Source organism: Sturnus vulgaris, chromosome 3, assembly GCF_052056855.1.
Source record: "Sturnus vulgaris isolate bStuVul1 chromosome 3, bStuVul1.hap1, whole genome shotgun sequence".
Classification (NCBI taxonomy): Eukaryota; Metazoa; Chordata; class Aves; order Passeriformes; family Sturnidae; genus Sturnus; species Sturnus vulgaris.
Window position 1 is genome coordinate 1264764 of NC_142245.1, and position 15740 is coordinate 1280503.

The window sequence follows — 15740 nt, forward strand, 5'->3', positions numbered from 1 at the left end:
GGTGGTCTTCCTGCTGATGCTGTCCCTCCTCAGTGTGTTTGGAGGGGAGGGACCTGTGCAGGTGGACGCAGCGAACGTGAAGAAATCCGGGTTTGTCCACATCTGTTTTGCAGGTTTCCTCCTCTGGGTGACAGCGAGCCATGCCACTGGCCCTTGTGTGATGCTGCGTGGTGCTGTGGGTGACAATGGAGCTGCAGAGTGGCTGTGCCTGGGTGGGTTCTGAGCAGGGACTTTCTCCAGGGATGGGCGAGCGTGTGACTCTGCTGCTGAGCTAAGCCAAAGCCAAACTGCTCTGAGGAGTGCTGGTGTCCTGATGGAGAAGGAAGGAAGGAAGGGGAGAAAAGGAAGGACTGGGGGGGCACTGGTGGCTCCTCAGAAGATGCAACTCCCTGGGCCATCACTCAGCTCTCACTGCCTTCCCACCTTCCAACCAGGGAGACACCACAAGTAAGACACTGTGGCTTTAAGGCCCCACCATTCAGGCAGGGCAAAGGAAAAAGGTAAATTCCCCCCTTTCCTGCCTTCAGCTGGCCTGTCCCCACTCAGATGTGAGTGTCAGGTGCACGAGCAGCTCATGGCAGCCAGCCCTACAAGCTCACCGTGATGCTGGGTCTGGAACAGCCCCAGGAGCTCTCCAGCCTCTTCCCAAAGAATGCCTTGTGCTGACAGTGCTAACCAGTCTGCACAGCGGGAGGGGGGAAAAGCAGCTGGTAACTAATGCAGGGCTGTGGGGATTCGTGGATGCCTGCATGGTTCTGGTTTGTGCTATATTGTCCTATAACCCATATGCATCACTGTGGGTTGTGTTGGTGGAATTCTGCTGCTCAGCAGCTGTCCAGGCAATGTGAAACCAGGCCCACTCATCCTTTTAACCATCAAAGGTACGATTCAATCCATTTATTATAAAGCCGTGCCAGCTTCACGCATTCCCACCAACCTGACCCAGAAGCTGTGCTGCAGTCTGTATCTGCTGATTGACTGGGGGTTAAAAATAAGCTGGATGACTTGACTGCTTCCTTGTTTCAGTTTCCCTATTGAGTTATGCTTGTTTCAATACCCCCCATATCTTTGGTTGAGCGTTCCAATATGCCTGTTCTGTGGTAACATAAGAAACGTGACAACAGCTTCTCCTAACCACCGACCTGTGCCTGGGAATGGGAGCTACAAACCCTTCCTTGGCCACTGTTCTAATATGAAGAGTTCTATACTTCAAAGATGGAGCCAAATTTGGCAATGGTGAACTCCAGCACCTTGCTGAAGTCTACTACACAAAGTCATTTCATGCACAGTTTTGGTCACTGGAAAGGAGATAAAGAAAGCAGAATAAAATAAGCAGCCCAGCTCTGAATGGATCATAATTTATTATGAAGTAGGACTTCAAAGTAAGACTTTGTTTTTATTAAGGACTGTTATTTAGGAGAACAGACTATCTCAATCTGTGCTCCAGGACCCATCCTATGAAACACCTGGTAGGTCCTATCAGAAGTTATTTGACTCCCTCAGAGTTTCCAGCATTGGCAAATTAAGAGTGGTTAGACTTGAAACTTTGTGCGTCATCTCATTTATTAGAATAATTTTTCCTCTTCCCTGACACTTTATGTGCTATGTTCTGCATTAATAGAGTAGTAGCATTTCTCAATAGCACCATAATTTACTAATCCACAAAGGGCAGGGATGTGTTTTATATTTCAAGAATTGTGACCAGCGACCCTCTCATCTCTCTCCCAGAGAAACCCGAGGATGTTGTTCCCCCCCACACAGTTAAGTAAGAAGAGCTTTCTCCCTGAAAATACCTGTCTTCCCTGTGAAGTGATCCTGGAGTTCCTCGTGCCTTTCATCCATCTGCTGTCAATTTAACTGGCTCCACCAGCTAGTGGCGCCTTCGTATGACCTTGCAAGAATTTGCAAAATCTGGTTTCCATAAAAAATAAGGGGTGATCCCCATGTTTGCCCTCTTGCTCAACTAACCATGTTTTGTTACTACCAGCTTGTGCTAGAACATATCCACGTCTTCCTCACCAACCCAAGTCTGGGTCTGGGATGCTCTGATGGCTTGGCCAAGTTTTCCAGCTGCCAAGGTTACCTCAGCAGAGCAGTCACTGCAGCAGATGTGCAGTGGCTTTGGGGAGGGGGGGAATGATGCCTTGGGTTTTAGCTTTTATATTTTTCAGAATCTCTGTTGCTTGGTGTGTAACTCTGAAACTTCATATTATGTGTTAGTGAGTTCTCTTCACAGGGTAGTTAGACACAACAATCCATTCCCAGCTAGAGAATCAAGGACAACTGGTTCCCAAAAAAGCAAAAACAACAGAGAAGGAAAGGGGGCAAGCCAGGGGCTGAGACTTCATAGCCTGGGGCTGTGGTTGGATAACTGACCTCAACATGTAGATGAACCAAAACTTATAAAAGTGTAAAAATTCGTGACTGGGACCATCTTGGATTTGATTTGGGTGTAGCCCCGGCCAGGCTCTTGCACTGCCCAAGGTGTATCCTTTCAATAAATACCAATTTTATCCCTTTCAATAAATACCAATTTTATCCCTTTTGCCCTGTCTAGTCTCTAGTCTCTAGCTCCAGGTCAGCCTTTGCAGGCATCAGTTCTGCCTGGACTGCTGTGTTTCTGGAGACCTGGAGCACAGTGCTGGGGCCCTGCAGAGCCTCCAGCACGGGTCAGACTGGGTGTGCACGGCCCAGGCTGCCTTTGGACCCCTGGTTTGCACCCCTGGGCACACCAGCACAAGCCTGGCCCTGCCAGGCCAGCGGGGCTGCTGTCAGTGCACGTGTCTGTCCATGAGCTCACAATCAACCAGATCCAAGAGCCCAACAGAGACACTGAAAGGATTTACAGGATTCCACAGAAGGGTTTGGGTCAGGAGGGATCTTAAATATCATCTGTGTGTGTCTGTATACAGCAGAGGGAATTGCCTTTTGTGTCTGTCTTGAACCTTTGAGCTCAGACTGACTGCGATGATGCCCGTGGGCTTTACCAGGGTGAGGTTCCACATGTGTGTGTCAGACCACATAACCCCAAAACAGGCATTTCTCTAGTGACATTGAGCCTTCCAAATGAACACACCGACTTGCAGCAAGGCAGTCTTTCACAGGATGGAACTGTAAGTATTTATTTACCCAGGGTGTAACTCTTATCTTTCATCAGAATGCAGATATGAGCTGCTCTATAACAGGATTATGTATGTAAACTTGCACTTTATAAAAATTTGGAAATAAAACCTTTGCCTAACAACAGTTGTGCTCTTGGAAATCAAGTTCCATCTACAGAAGCCTTTCATATTAAAAGATATATCCCACATGTGAGTCATTGTTACAATTCAATAAATACTTTACAAAAATAATGCTAGCTTTTTAAAAAAATTAAGACATTTTAAGACACCAGCAGTTCCTCCCAGAAAGCTTCCCTTAAACAGCTACTTCTGTAGGACACTGTGCACTCAGCATGAGAAATGAAAAATGGGGGAAAGGGCTGGTTGCATCTTTTATCCCGGGGAACTTGTGGATTCCACTCTTACTGTTCTCTGAAATAATAAACTTCTTCCTTCTCTTAAAAGAAAGAAACAAGCAGATCCAAACATTCTTCATGTTAAAAACTGGGAAGGAACTGTGATCCTTTTGGTCCTTTGACATGGACTCCTCCTCTGCCCTCACTCCTCCAAAAACTTGCAGCATGCTCAGTTCCCAGGTAGCTGCTCTGGAGGTGTAAGCCCCAACAGCTCTGTACCAGAGATGTCTCCAGGAGGGGGCTGTTTGCAACTCTTACACCAGGAAATCTTCCGGCCCATAGGAAAATCACAGCTACATCTTCCTGCAGGCCTGCCCCAGCTGGAACGCCAAGACCTGAGCTAGAAGGTAGCAGGAAGAATTCCAAGAGAAAAATTGCTAGAGATTCTCTATATTCACTTTTGACTATTACCCTTCCAAAAAAAATTCTTCCCTCCTTAGATATGACTAGTCATGAAACCAATTATAGAGAAAACTGATGCTGTAGGTGCATTAATCTTGTAAACCATTCCCATATGGAAGAGTACATTCTTCAATCCTATTGTTTATAACAACTTTTAAATATGTGCCTCCTCAGCTGGGGCCTTGGGGCTCGATGGTGATGGCAGCTACCCCCCACCCCCTTCATTATGCTACAGATGGGAAATAAAATTAAATGCACATTATTACATGAACGTTATTGCAGTATAAAATCCTATCAGGATGAGACTTATGTACGTCTGTATGCAAAAATAGGTGTGTGTGAGACAGAGAGATATGTGTTTATAAATTACACACACTGTGAAAAATACTTATGTATTATATTACAACTATACACATTCATTAGAAAGGAACTGATTGACCCCTGTCAAGGAGCCAACGCAGCAGCCACCATCAGTTCTTTGGCATCCAGGAAACGAATGCTATTTTGCATCTGAAGAAAAGGAAAAAAAATCTTCTCAGTATTCCCTTGCTTCTTGAAACTGCTTGTAGTAGTCTTCATCTGAGGGGTTTTCTGTACACTTCTGCCCGTTGTTGGGGGGCCGGGCTTCGTTGTAGCGGCTCCAGTCCCCTTTGCAAATGATCCAGGGCAGAATGTCCACTTTGTAGTGGAGCTCGGCCGAGAACTCGATGCTGATCAGGTTGGGTGTCCCTGCCCCTTTGCCCCTGGTGATCAGCTGCATGTTCTCATCGTAGCAGCAGTGCTGTGCTGCCAGGGTGGTGCTCTCCAGGGACAGCATGGAGCGGATGCAGTAGCGCGCCGTGGGCTTGTAGATCTCCAGCTTCTCCTTTGGACCGCTCGCGTCCTTCCAGCGGAAGCTTTTCCTCTTGGGCCGGTCGTAGATTTCGGCAGTGCTGTAGGCGACTTCTCTGGGGTAGGAGCAGGGGCAGCTGGGGAGGTCGTTGACCACTTTGTGCATGTATTTCTTCAGGAACTCGCTCTTGCAGCTCATCCACCTCTCACAGCTATCAGTATCTGTTGCAGGGCAGGAAATGGAAACTTAAGATACATTAAGCAGCATCCCAGTTGGTGTGTGATCAGTGAGAACAAATGAGAAAAGTGTAGCTGCTCAGCACCAGTGCTGTGATGTAGACAGAAAGGGCAGTCACAGCTTGCTGCCCTGCCCAGTGTATTATTGTGTATTACTGTGCTGTCTCGTCAGATAAAGAAATCACCTGTGAGTGACTTCACGCAGTGCTAGTCTGAGTTACAATGCAGAACCAGGCCACCCTGACATTTTTTCTACCTGGCAAATTCCAGTTAGGCTGCTGATATCCCCATGCAGCACAAGAGACACTACCATGGGCTGGGAAGCAAGAGAAAAAGGGAAATCACAGCGATTTGGTGCCAGTCTCCAGTTGGAACCCTCAGTCAGAACACACTCACCAGGAAAAATGGCAGTCAGATGTTGAAAGATTCAGTTTCAGGTGATGCTAGAGATTCCAAGATGGCAAGCAAGGCCTGGATTACTCTCTCTGAAGTTCATTTTAGGCCCTAATTCAGCCTTTCTTTAAAAAACAAATACTTTTTTCTATCTGATATCCACTTTCCAAAGGAGTATTTCAAGCATCTGTAGCTCAAACATGGAGACTGACATCTTAGCTGGCAAATACAGCCAAGAGTGATTCAGGTTCTAAAAGGGCACATGTGATGTAACATCAGAGTGGCTGTACAATCAGCAGGAGTTTATGGCACCAGAGCCATGCTGTATAGCTGGGATTAAAGAGATTTGTAGACCAGTAGCATATTTAATACCAGCACTTTATTATTTTGCAAGACTCTTGGGAGAATCCAGGTAAACGTCTCCTACCTAAAACATCATTTAAGGTGTCTAGATCATCCTATGGGCTGTCAAAAACCCCCCTGCATATCTTGCTCCACACTTACTTAAGAGGACTCTGCAGGAGAGTAACTAACTGGGACCTAAAACTATTACAACACACATTCTTGCAAAATCTTTACTTAATGATCTGTGTCCTGTTTTTCTATCTCCTTAAAAAGTCTCATCCTGGCTGTCATTAACTACTGTGTTCTGCCACCACAGCAGAGAGGTGCTGGGTTACTCTATTTATTCAATCAATCCAGCATCCAGTGTCTTTGAATGGCCATATTATGATTTCATTGAAGGGACAAAATCAGAACATTGCAGATGTTGGATGGAGTTTTAGATAGTTCAGAATCAAGCCATGCCCTATAAAATCGCTTTCATACAGAACTATAAAAGCAATGCATGCTCATAAAAGTCACTGCCTTTTAAAATTATTTTTTTTTTGTGACAGCTGCATTTAAAATGCCTTTATAGAGTCTTCCATTCGAGGCTATTTCAGCAAAATAATAAAGAGTGTTTGATTTTTTTCCCCTCCATTAGTATGGAGTCTTACAGCTCTCTTCTGAATTAGGACAACAAATAACCCTTTTATGATGAAACAAGCACAGGACTTGAGGGGAGAAAGATTCTATGACCAAAGCAAATGTCCAGGTCACAAACATAAGCAAGGTAATAAATGGCTGTTACTATTGACATTTTCAATGCTAAACTCAGCGTCTCGATCCCACAGGACTGAGAAAGGATTGGCCAGGTTGCTTACCAACTTCAAACAGTTTGGTGGCGTTGAAGTCTTCACTCCCTGCCAGCAAACTCACTTCGGTGGCAGCTGTCCTGAAGGTGTCCTCGATCCCTACAACAAGCACCAGTTAGTGCTGCTGATGTTTCCCCATCACAGCACAATGGCACCAGCTGCCTCCCTGCCACCCCTCCCTCCCCAGGCTCTGCCAGGGGCTTTGTTCTGGCAGGGAAGCATTCTGAACTGGCTGCTGGACTGTTCCTGCAAAGCCATCGTGACCAAGGAATCTGTGCTGTTGAAAAGGTGAGGAAGTTCATCTCTGTATGTGGGAAGAAGACTGGTGCTTGCTGGTCTCTCCCACTGCCAGGGAGTTAAAAGGTGTGATTAGGCAAGAGATAACCAAGCAATTCCATCCCCGCCATTCACAGCTGTCAAATAAAACACCAGGATCTCACCATATCAGGATTTACCAGCAGCCTCCAGTTAATTATTTGCTATCAGTTGAGAGACATAGAGATGGCCAGAAAAATGATCTTGCCAAAGTAAACATCCTTTTGCTGCTGCTTTAGTTCAGCCTGTTGACCTGCCTAATGTTTCTGTGCCATGTAGGCTTAACATAAATACGTTTTAGTGTTTATTTTTCCTCTCCATTGAATTAAAGACCTCTAAAGAGAGCAGAAAGACCTTTAATATGTGGTAACTATATGGTTAATAATGAAGTCTATTCACCATCCATCTTCTTGCCAATGAACTTTCTCCTGCTCTCCTGAACTGGGGGCATAATAGTGGCTTGCAAAGCTTCAAAACAGCCTCAGGCCAATTTTCAATAAAATTATCATAGGGTTTTGCCTTAACTCCAGCACTAGATGTAGAATAATAGATCCCAAGAACCCATTACAAGGCAGTAATTCACTGCTGGAATTACAAACAGCAGAAGCTGAGCTTTGACCTTGTAATTTCAAAAATGTCAGCACAGCCTCAAAGAGTGAATATATTTTGCTTGCTGATCGTTGGAGGTCTGTTATATGACATAATATATTCTTTCATGTTTGCCACTTTTTGGTGCTAGCTGGTAATAAATACTAGAGAATATAACTTGGGGTTACTTGCTTTCTTCTGGAATTAACTCCTTATTATTGAGGTTTTAAGATGTATGAGAGCATGCAGAAACATTTTTTCCCTGAACTGCCTCGCAGTTGTTGCTTTGCAATGGAGACACGAATTTATCTGCCAGTGAGAAACTTCTCTCCAACCCTCTCACCAAGTCTTCTAAGTCTCCTCTCCAGCGCTGCTGACATTTCACTCCCCATTAAAAAAAGCCTGACCTCCAGTTTAAGAATTTCTGCCTCTCTGAGTCATTAAGTAAACTGAGAGTAATGCATACCACCACGATTTGTGTATTCACTTCTCTGTGATCTTGGGAAGTAATGACCTTGCACCCATCCCCTGCATTGTGGTAGCTACTGCATGACAAATTGGTCTAAATTCAAACACACAGCAACATTTAAAGAACAGTTTTCCACAGCAGCTTCAAATTGTCATTATGTAGGCTCGAGTGCTCAGCCTTGATTTTGCCTAAGTGAAGACTGTGTGATGGTAAGGACACTTCGAATGTCAAATCCTGTGAATGGGTAGCAGCTAAGGCAAGGCTCCTTGGCCATATTTTCTGAATACATTCAAGCCAAAACTATACATTCCTTCCTCCCTGTTCACCATGCAGGCGATGCCATTCTAGAACAGGAGCTCGCTGAGGTGATAGCACAGCTGGTGTGAAATTCTAAAACAGCTCCAAATTTATTTCAAGATCACACCCTTTAGAATACAAAACGCCTGTGCACAAAAGTGACAGCCATGACCTAAAGAAAGCTTGTGCTTATCTTTTAAGTTCCCAGGGGATGGTGGACTGCATCTAGCAGTGTATCAGTACTATAAATTAATGGCACTGAAAATCACCATGTCTTTTCCCGCCAGAGCCCTTACCTTGCCACGGAACACCCGGGCTTTGTGTGCAGGAGGGCTCTCCCCACCCCTGCTGTAGTGGTTTTGGTTTGTTAATTTGAAATTCTTTTGTTTTGAGATAGCATAAGGAGGAAGGCAAAGCAGGTTTAACTTTAGAAGGTATAAAGAGAAACTTTATTATTAGAAACTGTAAGAAAAAACACTTAGAATAAAACTTTAGATTACATTTCCTCCCCCCCCTTTTATATTTTATTGGGGAGAGGAAACTTTTTTTTTTTTTAATTTACGGAGATCGATTTTTCTAAAAATTCCAAAACACCTCTACAAACCACTACAGCTGCCCAGCTGTCCCTGCTCCCCTCCCCGTGGCAGCGTTTCCCAGGAACGGCTCCCACCTGGGCAGTTGGGTCTGTCGCAGGTGCGGGACTCGGTGGCCGTGCAGGCGTAGCCGCAGGACCTGGTGCGCTTCTGGCTGCCGCCGCCGCAGGTGACGCTGCACAGGGACCAGGGGCTCCAGTCTCCCTCCCCATCCATGTAATCTGTGACAGGACAAACATCAGGGAGGAAACCAGGAAGCGAAACTCCCACTGCCCACAACTACTGTGTGGTGGTTTTTATTAAGCAGGCAAAACAAGAATGGGATCCAGATGTCTCTACCTGAAGCTTGGGCAGAGCGCCAGGCGCAAGCCTGCTGTTTAAATGGTTTTCACACTTGGTGCTCCTCAGGGAAATGCATGCAACATTATTTGAAAAAATATTTCCTTTTCTCTTCTGACCTTTTGGCAGCTGAGAATCCTCAGCTGCGAAGCTGGGTCATGAACTAACAGTACACATCTATTCACGTCATTTCCCTGCATATAGGAATGTGTTTGTGGACCACAGACTAATCAGGCAAAGGATAAATTAAGTTTTCTTTTTCAAAACATGCAACAATAGCAGAACAATACTCAGTTTTTGGGCAAGTTTGTGCGTTGTTGGGCTACAGTAAGCTAAGGGTCATGAGTGAAAATCACAATTTTGTTTATCAGTCCCTTGAACAGCGAACAGGTATTTCAGGAATAGTGCTATGACAACAGGGAACTGCACGCTCTTCTCACACTGAGAACGACACGCAATTTTTAGTGTTTCATGTCAATTATTAAATAACATCAAATCTGACTATTTACTAGGAGCAACCTTCTGAAAAAGAAACATGACTTTATTCTCTTCTGGTAGACAGCCAAAGGCACTGGACACCAGGTCTGCACCACAGAAGTTGATGCTGCTGTGAGCACCTAAACTCTTCAGAACCATCCCCCTTTGTGTGCTGTGTAAACTGCTGCACATCCCCCCGTGTGAAGGCCACCAAACCAAGCCCCTGAACCCACCCTCAGCCTTCCCAGCTGAGGGAACATTTGGCTTCATGGTTTTCCCTGCAACCTTACAGGAAAAAGCCCTACCTCACTGACCCTGTGATGATAACTTGCAGCTCCTTTGGGTTACACCACCACTGGCAGCAAAGCAGAATCTGGTTTAGTGGCTCTGAGGCTGCTCTGTAGCTGTAGGTAAGAGTACCCAAGCTACAGCAAGACCTAGGGAGGATCCCTGCCTTCCCTGCCTCTGTGCTACACATGATTCCTGCTCCCCCCCAGGGCTGTGCTGTCTGTGAGCTTCCTGAGCTGGTTAGTAGAACACGTAACTTGATTTGTTCCATATGCAACGACTGACGACAACTCCGTGGGGTGCTATTAAACATTTATTGCCAGGACCGTGGGGAGGTTATATATCTCACTCAGAGCAAGCTGCCTAGATGTGAGCTCCTCGTGGCAAGGACCTGATGTGTTTCTCCTCCCTTTCTGACACGGCTGATGATGGGGAAGCCACCACACTGGGATCAGGTGTCTGCAGTGGGATGTGGGTGTAAACACGGCCGATGCCGGTATGCAAGACCCGTGGTTCTGGCATTTGCCAGCAGGCAGGCACCTCAACAGTCCAAAAACGCATCAGGTGTCTCAGGAAAGTGTGATCTGCCCTCTCTGTGCCTGGCACTGCTCTTGTTCCCATCTCTTTTCCAGCTCTTTAACTCCATGTGGCTGGGAGGAGGAGGGCAGGTGAGCAAACAGCCCAGCCCAGGAGGAGAGAGCCACACACAGGAAAGGTTGGAGCACGTCAGTGGGGGAGCACCTACACCCACCATGGGCAGGATCTGCCACTGAGTTCTCCTGGACAAGGCCAGCATTTTGGGTTAGACAGAAGGCCAGGAGTTGTTTCCAGTTAGGTGTGCAGCAGGGAACTCTAGGGTAATTTTTAGACCTATCTACCTTGTGTTTACACTGCACTATGAAGCACACTGTTGAATATACCCTGTTAGATTTTCAGCTGCAGCTCAACCTGTTCTTCCTATTTTCATATTTGTAATTCTTACTACGTTTTTTCTACCACAAGTGCTTGTGAAAGCAGTTTTATTTAACTTACATGAATAACTACCTAAGATAGGAAATCTTGGCAATAAACCCTGCCCACAAATAAATGTAGGTGCGAAAAGAAGGAATAGACTTTAATCTTCTGGCCACAAAATTCAATACATATGTACGTATTTAAACACACCATTCCATAAAAACTCTCCCTTGATTTTTAAGACTCAAGTACTTCAAGTTAGCCAGATCATGGGAAAAATGTTTGTTTTACACAGGCACTCTGCAGCATCTGGGGAATAACAACAGAAATGCCAGGGTAAAAGTACCGTGGCTTTGACACCTTGTTCTGACTAAAAGTTGTCTGTATTTACACACAACTTAAATTCAAGGGGCTCTGACCTTCCTGTGAGCACAGTTTAGCTCACCTCCCCTGGGTCATTCCCATGTGGATAGTCACAGCCTGTCAGGGCAGTGAATAGCTGTAGCTCCCCTCTGTTTCTAGTTTCTGCAACTGTTTCATACAACGAGCTGAAAACAATTGTTTTCCCCGTGACACATCTGGAAGAATATTACACACGCAAATACACAATGTTCCTGCTGCACATGCCACTCCCCACACATGCACCAACATAACTCATCTTATTTGTGTATCCACCAAATGCTACCACGTTTCAGATCTTGCTTATTTATCCAATAGTTATATTCTGGTTCCCAAACCGCCACACAATTCTAAATTTGTACTTACCCTTACTCCAAAAATAAATACGAAACCTTGTTTCCTCTACTTTTTAAAAAAAGCACACGTCGGACTAAAAAAAGGCCCTCTTCTGGGATAGCTGGTATGATTTTCAAGATTATAGACTTACTGGTGGAATGCAGCTACCGCAGTACGGCTCGTGCATCTGCACGGAGCCGCATTTGAAAGCCGATGAACAAAACCCACACGTCGAAGGGCCCCGTTTGGCTTGGCCCGCTCCCAGCGGCGCCGCGCCGTTCCCATTCCCCCCGGCTCGCTTTCACAATCCCGACGTGCCCGTACGAGGCCCGGAACGCAAACCCACCGTAGTCGGGCTGCTCCTTGGACCCGAATGTCCTGTGGCCGGGGGCACGGCCATCCCACCCGGGCAGAGGGTTGAGGAAGTTGCTGTCCTCGGTGGTGCTGTCGTACTTGTAGTCCCGGTCGCCGCTGCTCATGCGGGTCAAGGTGGAGGATCTGTGCCACCAGCTCCGCCAGTCGGGCGCTGGCGCTGCCCAGCCCGGCCTGCTGCTCTCCTGCTGCAGCTCCTTGTCTGCCTCCGCCTCGGGGCCGTCCACCACCTCAATGGTGACCTGTGGGATCCAGAACACACCGGCCTGACTGCCACTGCCTCCTCCCCGTCGGTGGGAAGCTTTCCATGCAGCAAAGACAAGGTGCTGCCTGGCAAAGGGGCTGTGCAATCCCACGTGTAAGCCCTATGGGGATTGCTGAGCCCACAGATAGGAGTGATTCCTTCTGCTACCTCTGCTGAATCAGACCTTGGAACCAGGGCTAGGAAAAGCCCTGCACGAAATGATAACCCCTACTGCGCCTAAAACCTTTGCAGCAGAATTTTCTGCCTTGTGGGGAAAATGCGTTTAGAGCCTAACATATATGACAAGAAAAAAAGAAAACCAAACCTGTACTCTGTGCTGAGGCTGAATTTGAGGCAAGCATGAAGCACACCCATGTGCAGAGCCTGTTCCAAGGACTTGGGCTGACTCAAGCAAGGCCAAGATACAGAGCCCAGGTATCCCTGGGGTTTTTTTTCTGTCTTGCCCCTCTGGCAGCAGCCCAGCTGTTACTGCTGCATGAAAGCACACTTTGTGGCAGTGATGGGAGCCAGCAGCTCCTCTGACCATTGCTGAGTAAGCCACTTGCTGCAAAGCCCTCTACAGTAGGTCCTTTTGCCGTGCTGGAAGAGTATAATGACCTGTTATGGTCAACCTGTTTATGGTTTCTAACAGAAGCCCAGAACCAAAATACAAAGTTTGCTGCCCAATTCCCTCACAGACATCACAAATGTCAATATCATTCTGCATAGAAGCAACCCTTGATTATTGCTTTCTGTGCTGAACAATGTGTTATTGTAAAACTCTTGGATAAATAGTGTGTGTGCATATAGGTGGCTATTTAGGTAGAAGCAGAGACTAGCCATCAGAAAGCTCGGCTCTGTGAGCCATGCAAGCATTGCCTGGCCACAGACAGATCATAAAATGCTCTGATGTTTCATGCTAATGTGGTTCAGTGATCACACTGGACTGGCTAAACAACCAGAAGTGACTGTCAGACATATCTACAATGTTTGATAAGTATGGAGGCATTCTCAGCCTTTCAAGATGGTACACAATGAAAATCAGGTTGTATAAACCAGAAATCATGTACTATTATGCTAAAAGTAACTTACACAGCCCCGTGGATGTGCATTGTGCATGAAAGATTAGTTTCATACAACTGAAAAAGAAAGAAAAGGTCACAGCTACCTGTATACACAGAGTGTGACATAGGAAGCAGAGCAGATCTGTCATATCTTCACAGCTGTAAACACAAACAATGCCCCCACATCCTTTCTTTGGAGAGAGGAGATTTTGAACCTATTCCATGCTTTGCATTTTACCACAGACCAGGCCATTGAAATGAAAAAACTTGCAGGCTACAATGAAGCTCCACTGGGAAAAAGAGCAAGAGCAAGGGAAAGTGCAGTTGTCAGCCTAATAGCATCTTTACACAAGGGATATTTCACTCCCAGCCTAAATATGGAATTGGAACAATTACTTCATTAAACCTCTACAGACCAAGAATTAAAATGGATTTCACAAGCTTGAAAACACCAGAGTCAGTTCAGGGATTCAAAATTGTTACCTCTATCCAAGGAAAACAGAGTTTTCACAATAAATGAAAGGAAACTGCCTTACTGAGCAGCAAACACTGCCAGTGGTGGGGCTTTAGTACTCCCCACCTGGAAATCAGTACAATTCTGCTACTTCAGCAGCAAGTATTTTTAGGACCACATTAACTCCCAATGAGCAATGACTCAGCAAAGTGTAAAAAACCAAACATTCTGATTTTAAAAAAAAATAAAATTCTCCATTTGCTTTGATAATCTGTAGCTGTGTGAAAGTCAATCAGCACGATCTGGCATTATTTCAGCCAGGGACAATCTGAAGAATCACAGGAACTTGATTTTAAATAATGACTGATGATGCCAAGTCAGCTTAAGGAAAAGAGGGTTTGCAGGGACAGAAGAACATCTGCTGGGCTTGGTGAGGAAAGGCAGGTGGAGCACACAGGCTTCCAGTGCTGTCACAGCCCAGCAGACCTCCAGCAGCACTGCCACTAACTTACTTCCAAAATATATCTGTGCAATCAGCTCCTTCAGTCTGCTTTTACCTTTAGGAAGCTTATTAGCAAGGCCTCTAAAATGAGTTTTCCAACACACAGCCAGTCTGAAAACCAAAAACAGCAGAAGCAAAATCCAGTGTGGTAGTCTGACACAAAGCTATGTTCCCCTCGCCACTGCTTTAAGCTCTGATTGCCAAAGAGTTTATTGTGGAATAAAAATCATCCAGTGGAAGAAATTCTATAAAGAATCCTTGGATTGTCTGAACTGCCACTCTTGGAAATGAGAAGCCAGCTTCCATTGACTGGTGTTTTCAGGTTTTATCTTAATAGACCTTCCAGAGTAGGGAGGAAATCAGTGCATAATCCTTGTAATCCTTCCTCCACTCTGCGACCCAGAATTTAGGGCAGAAGTGTGAGAAGAGGCTGCTGTTTCAGGTGAGCAATTGCTCCCTTATCCCAGTCTGAAATTTTGAAAAATGAGCTTTCACTGAGTTCTTCCCAGTACTTACAGACTGACAGTGTTAGTCCATGACTGCACTTACACATGTACTTGTACACATACATGGCACTGAAACATGGAATTTGTTCAATCAGTTTCTATACTGGGGGACGTTTATAAAAAGGAATAAAGAAATCAAGAACTAGAGAATAAAGATCAGGAACTAGAGTAAAAAAACCAGACATTTAGAGAAGCTCTGGAAAAGCTTTCATGCTGTATAAGTATTCCAACAAAAACATGTTCTCTTAAAAATTAAAAAATAAATCTGGTTTAGCAATTCTATCTTGGAGACCATTTTAGAAGCTGATTTCTTCTTCCAGTTATTATCAAAACTGTAAAGATTCCTTTCTTTTCTCAAGCTTCCCAAAATGTCTGTGGTAACACAGTTCTTGTATAAATCCACAATCATCCCCAGAAGTATTCAAACCTAAAATAAAGCCACTTCTTTTATGGTTGTACAAGCTAGGAATAAGGACATTCCACTGAAAACTGTTAAAAGCTATTGGCATAAGGACATTAAAACAACAGATTTGCAGTCAATTTCTAATGAAACAAGTGTATCACGCACAGATGTCTCCAGACACCAACATCCAATTTTCTCCTGGCCAAAAATATACAGAAGATAAATATTATCCCAGCCTGCTGGAGTGCACACAAAGTTCTGTGTTCTTCGTCCTGTTTACTGAGACAATGTTTCTGAATTCACTTTACTGGTGTAAACATTGCCCTAAGCAACTGGAGGATTATGTTTCAGGAAGAACTACGTTTGTGATATTGTGCAAGCAGTGCATCCCACAACATTTCTAACCTGTTTCTTTCATGCAGTCGATGCAAATCTTCAAACGACAGCTAAAAAGTACCTCTAATAAAATGTGTGAAAAGTGACATCATGGCACAGTGGGGGTGAGGGAAATGGCCATGGGTGATCCTGGAGAAGAGCTGAGGTCTGCAGCTCTTTTTTTCCAAG

At 45.3% G+C, this 15740-nt stretch overlaps 1 protein-coding gene across 1 annotated transcript in view; it reads right to left on the reverse strand.

The window, feature by feature from the left end:
• Window positions 1–3090: 3090 nt before the first annotated feature.
• Window positions 3091–15740, reverse strand: part of ISM1 (isthmin 1) — a 36685-nt gene continuing 24035 nt past the window's right edge. The window contains exons 3-6 of the mRNA XM_014895009.2: window positions 11978–12245; window positions 8916–9059; window positions 6586–6675; window positions 3091–4972 (exon numbers count right to left, since the gene is read on the reverse strand). Coding sequence (XP_014750495.1) covers window positions 4455–4972; window positions 6586–6675; window positions 8916–9059; window positions 11978–12245 — 1020 coding nt within the window. The 3' untranslated portion in view covers window positions 3091–4454. The remainder of the gene's footprint in view (window positions 4973–6585; window positions 6676–8915; window positions 9060–11977; window positions 12246–15740) is intronic.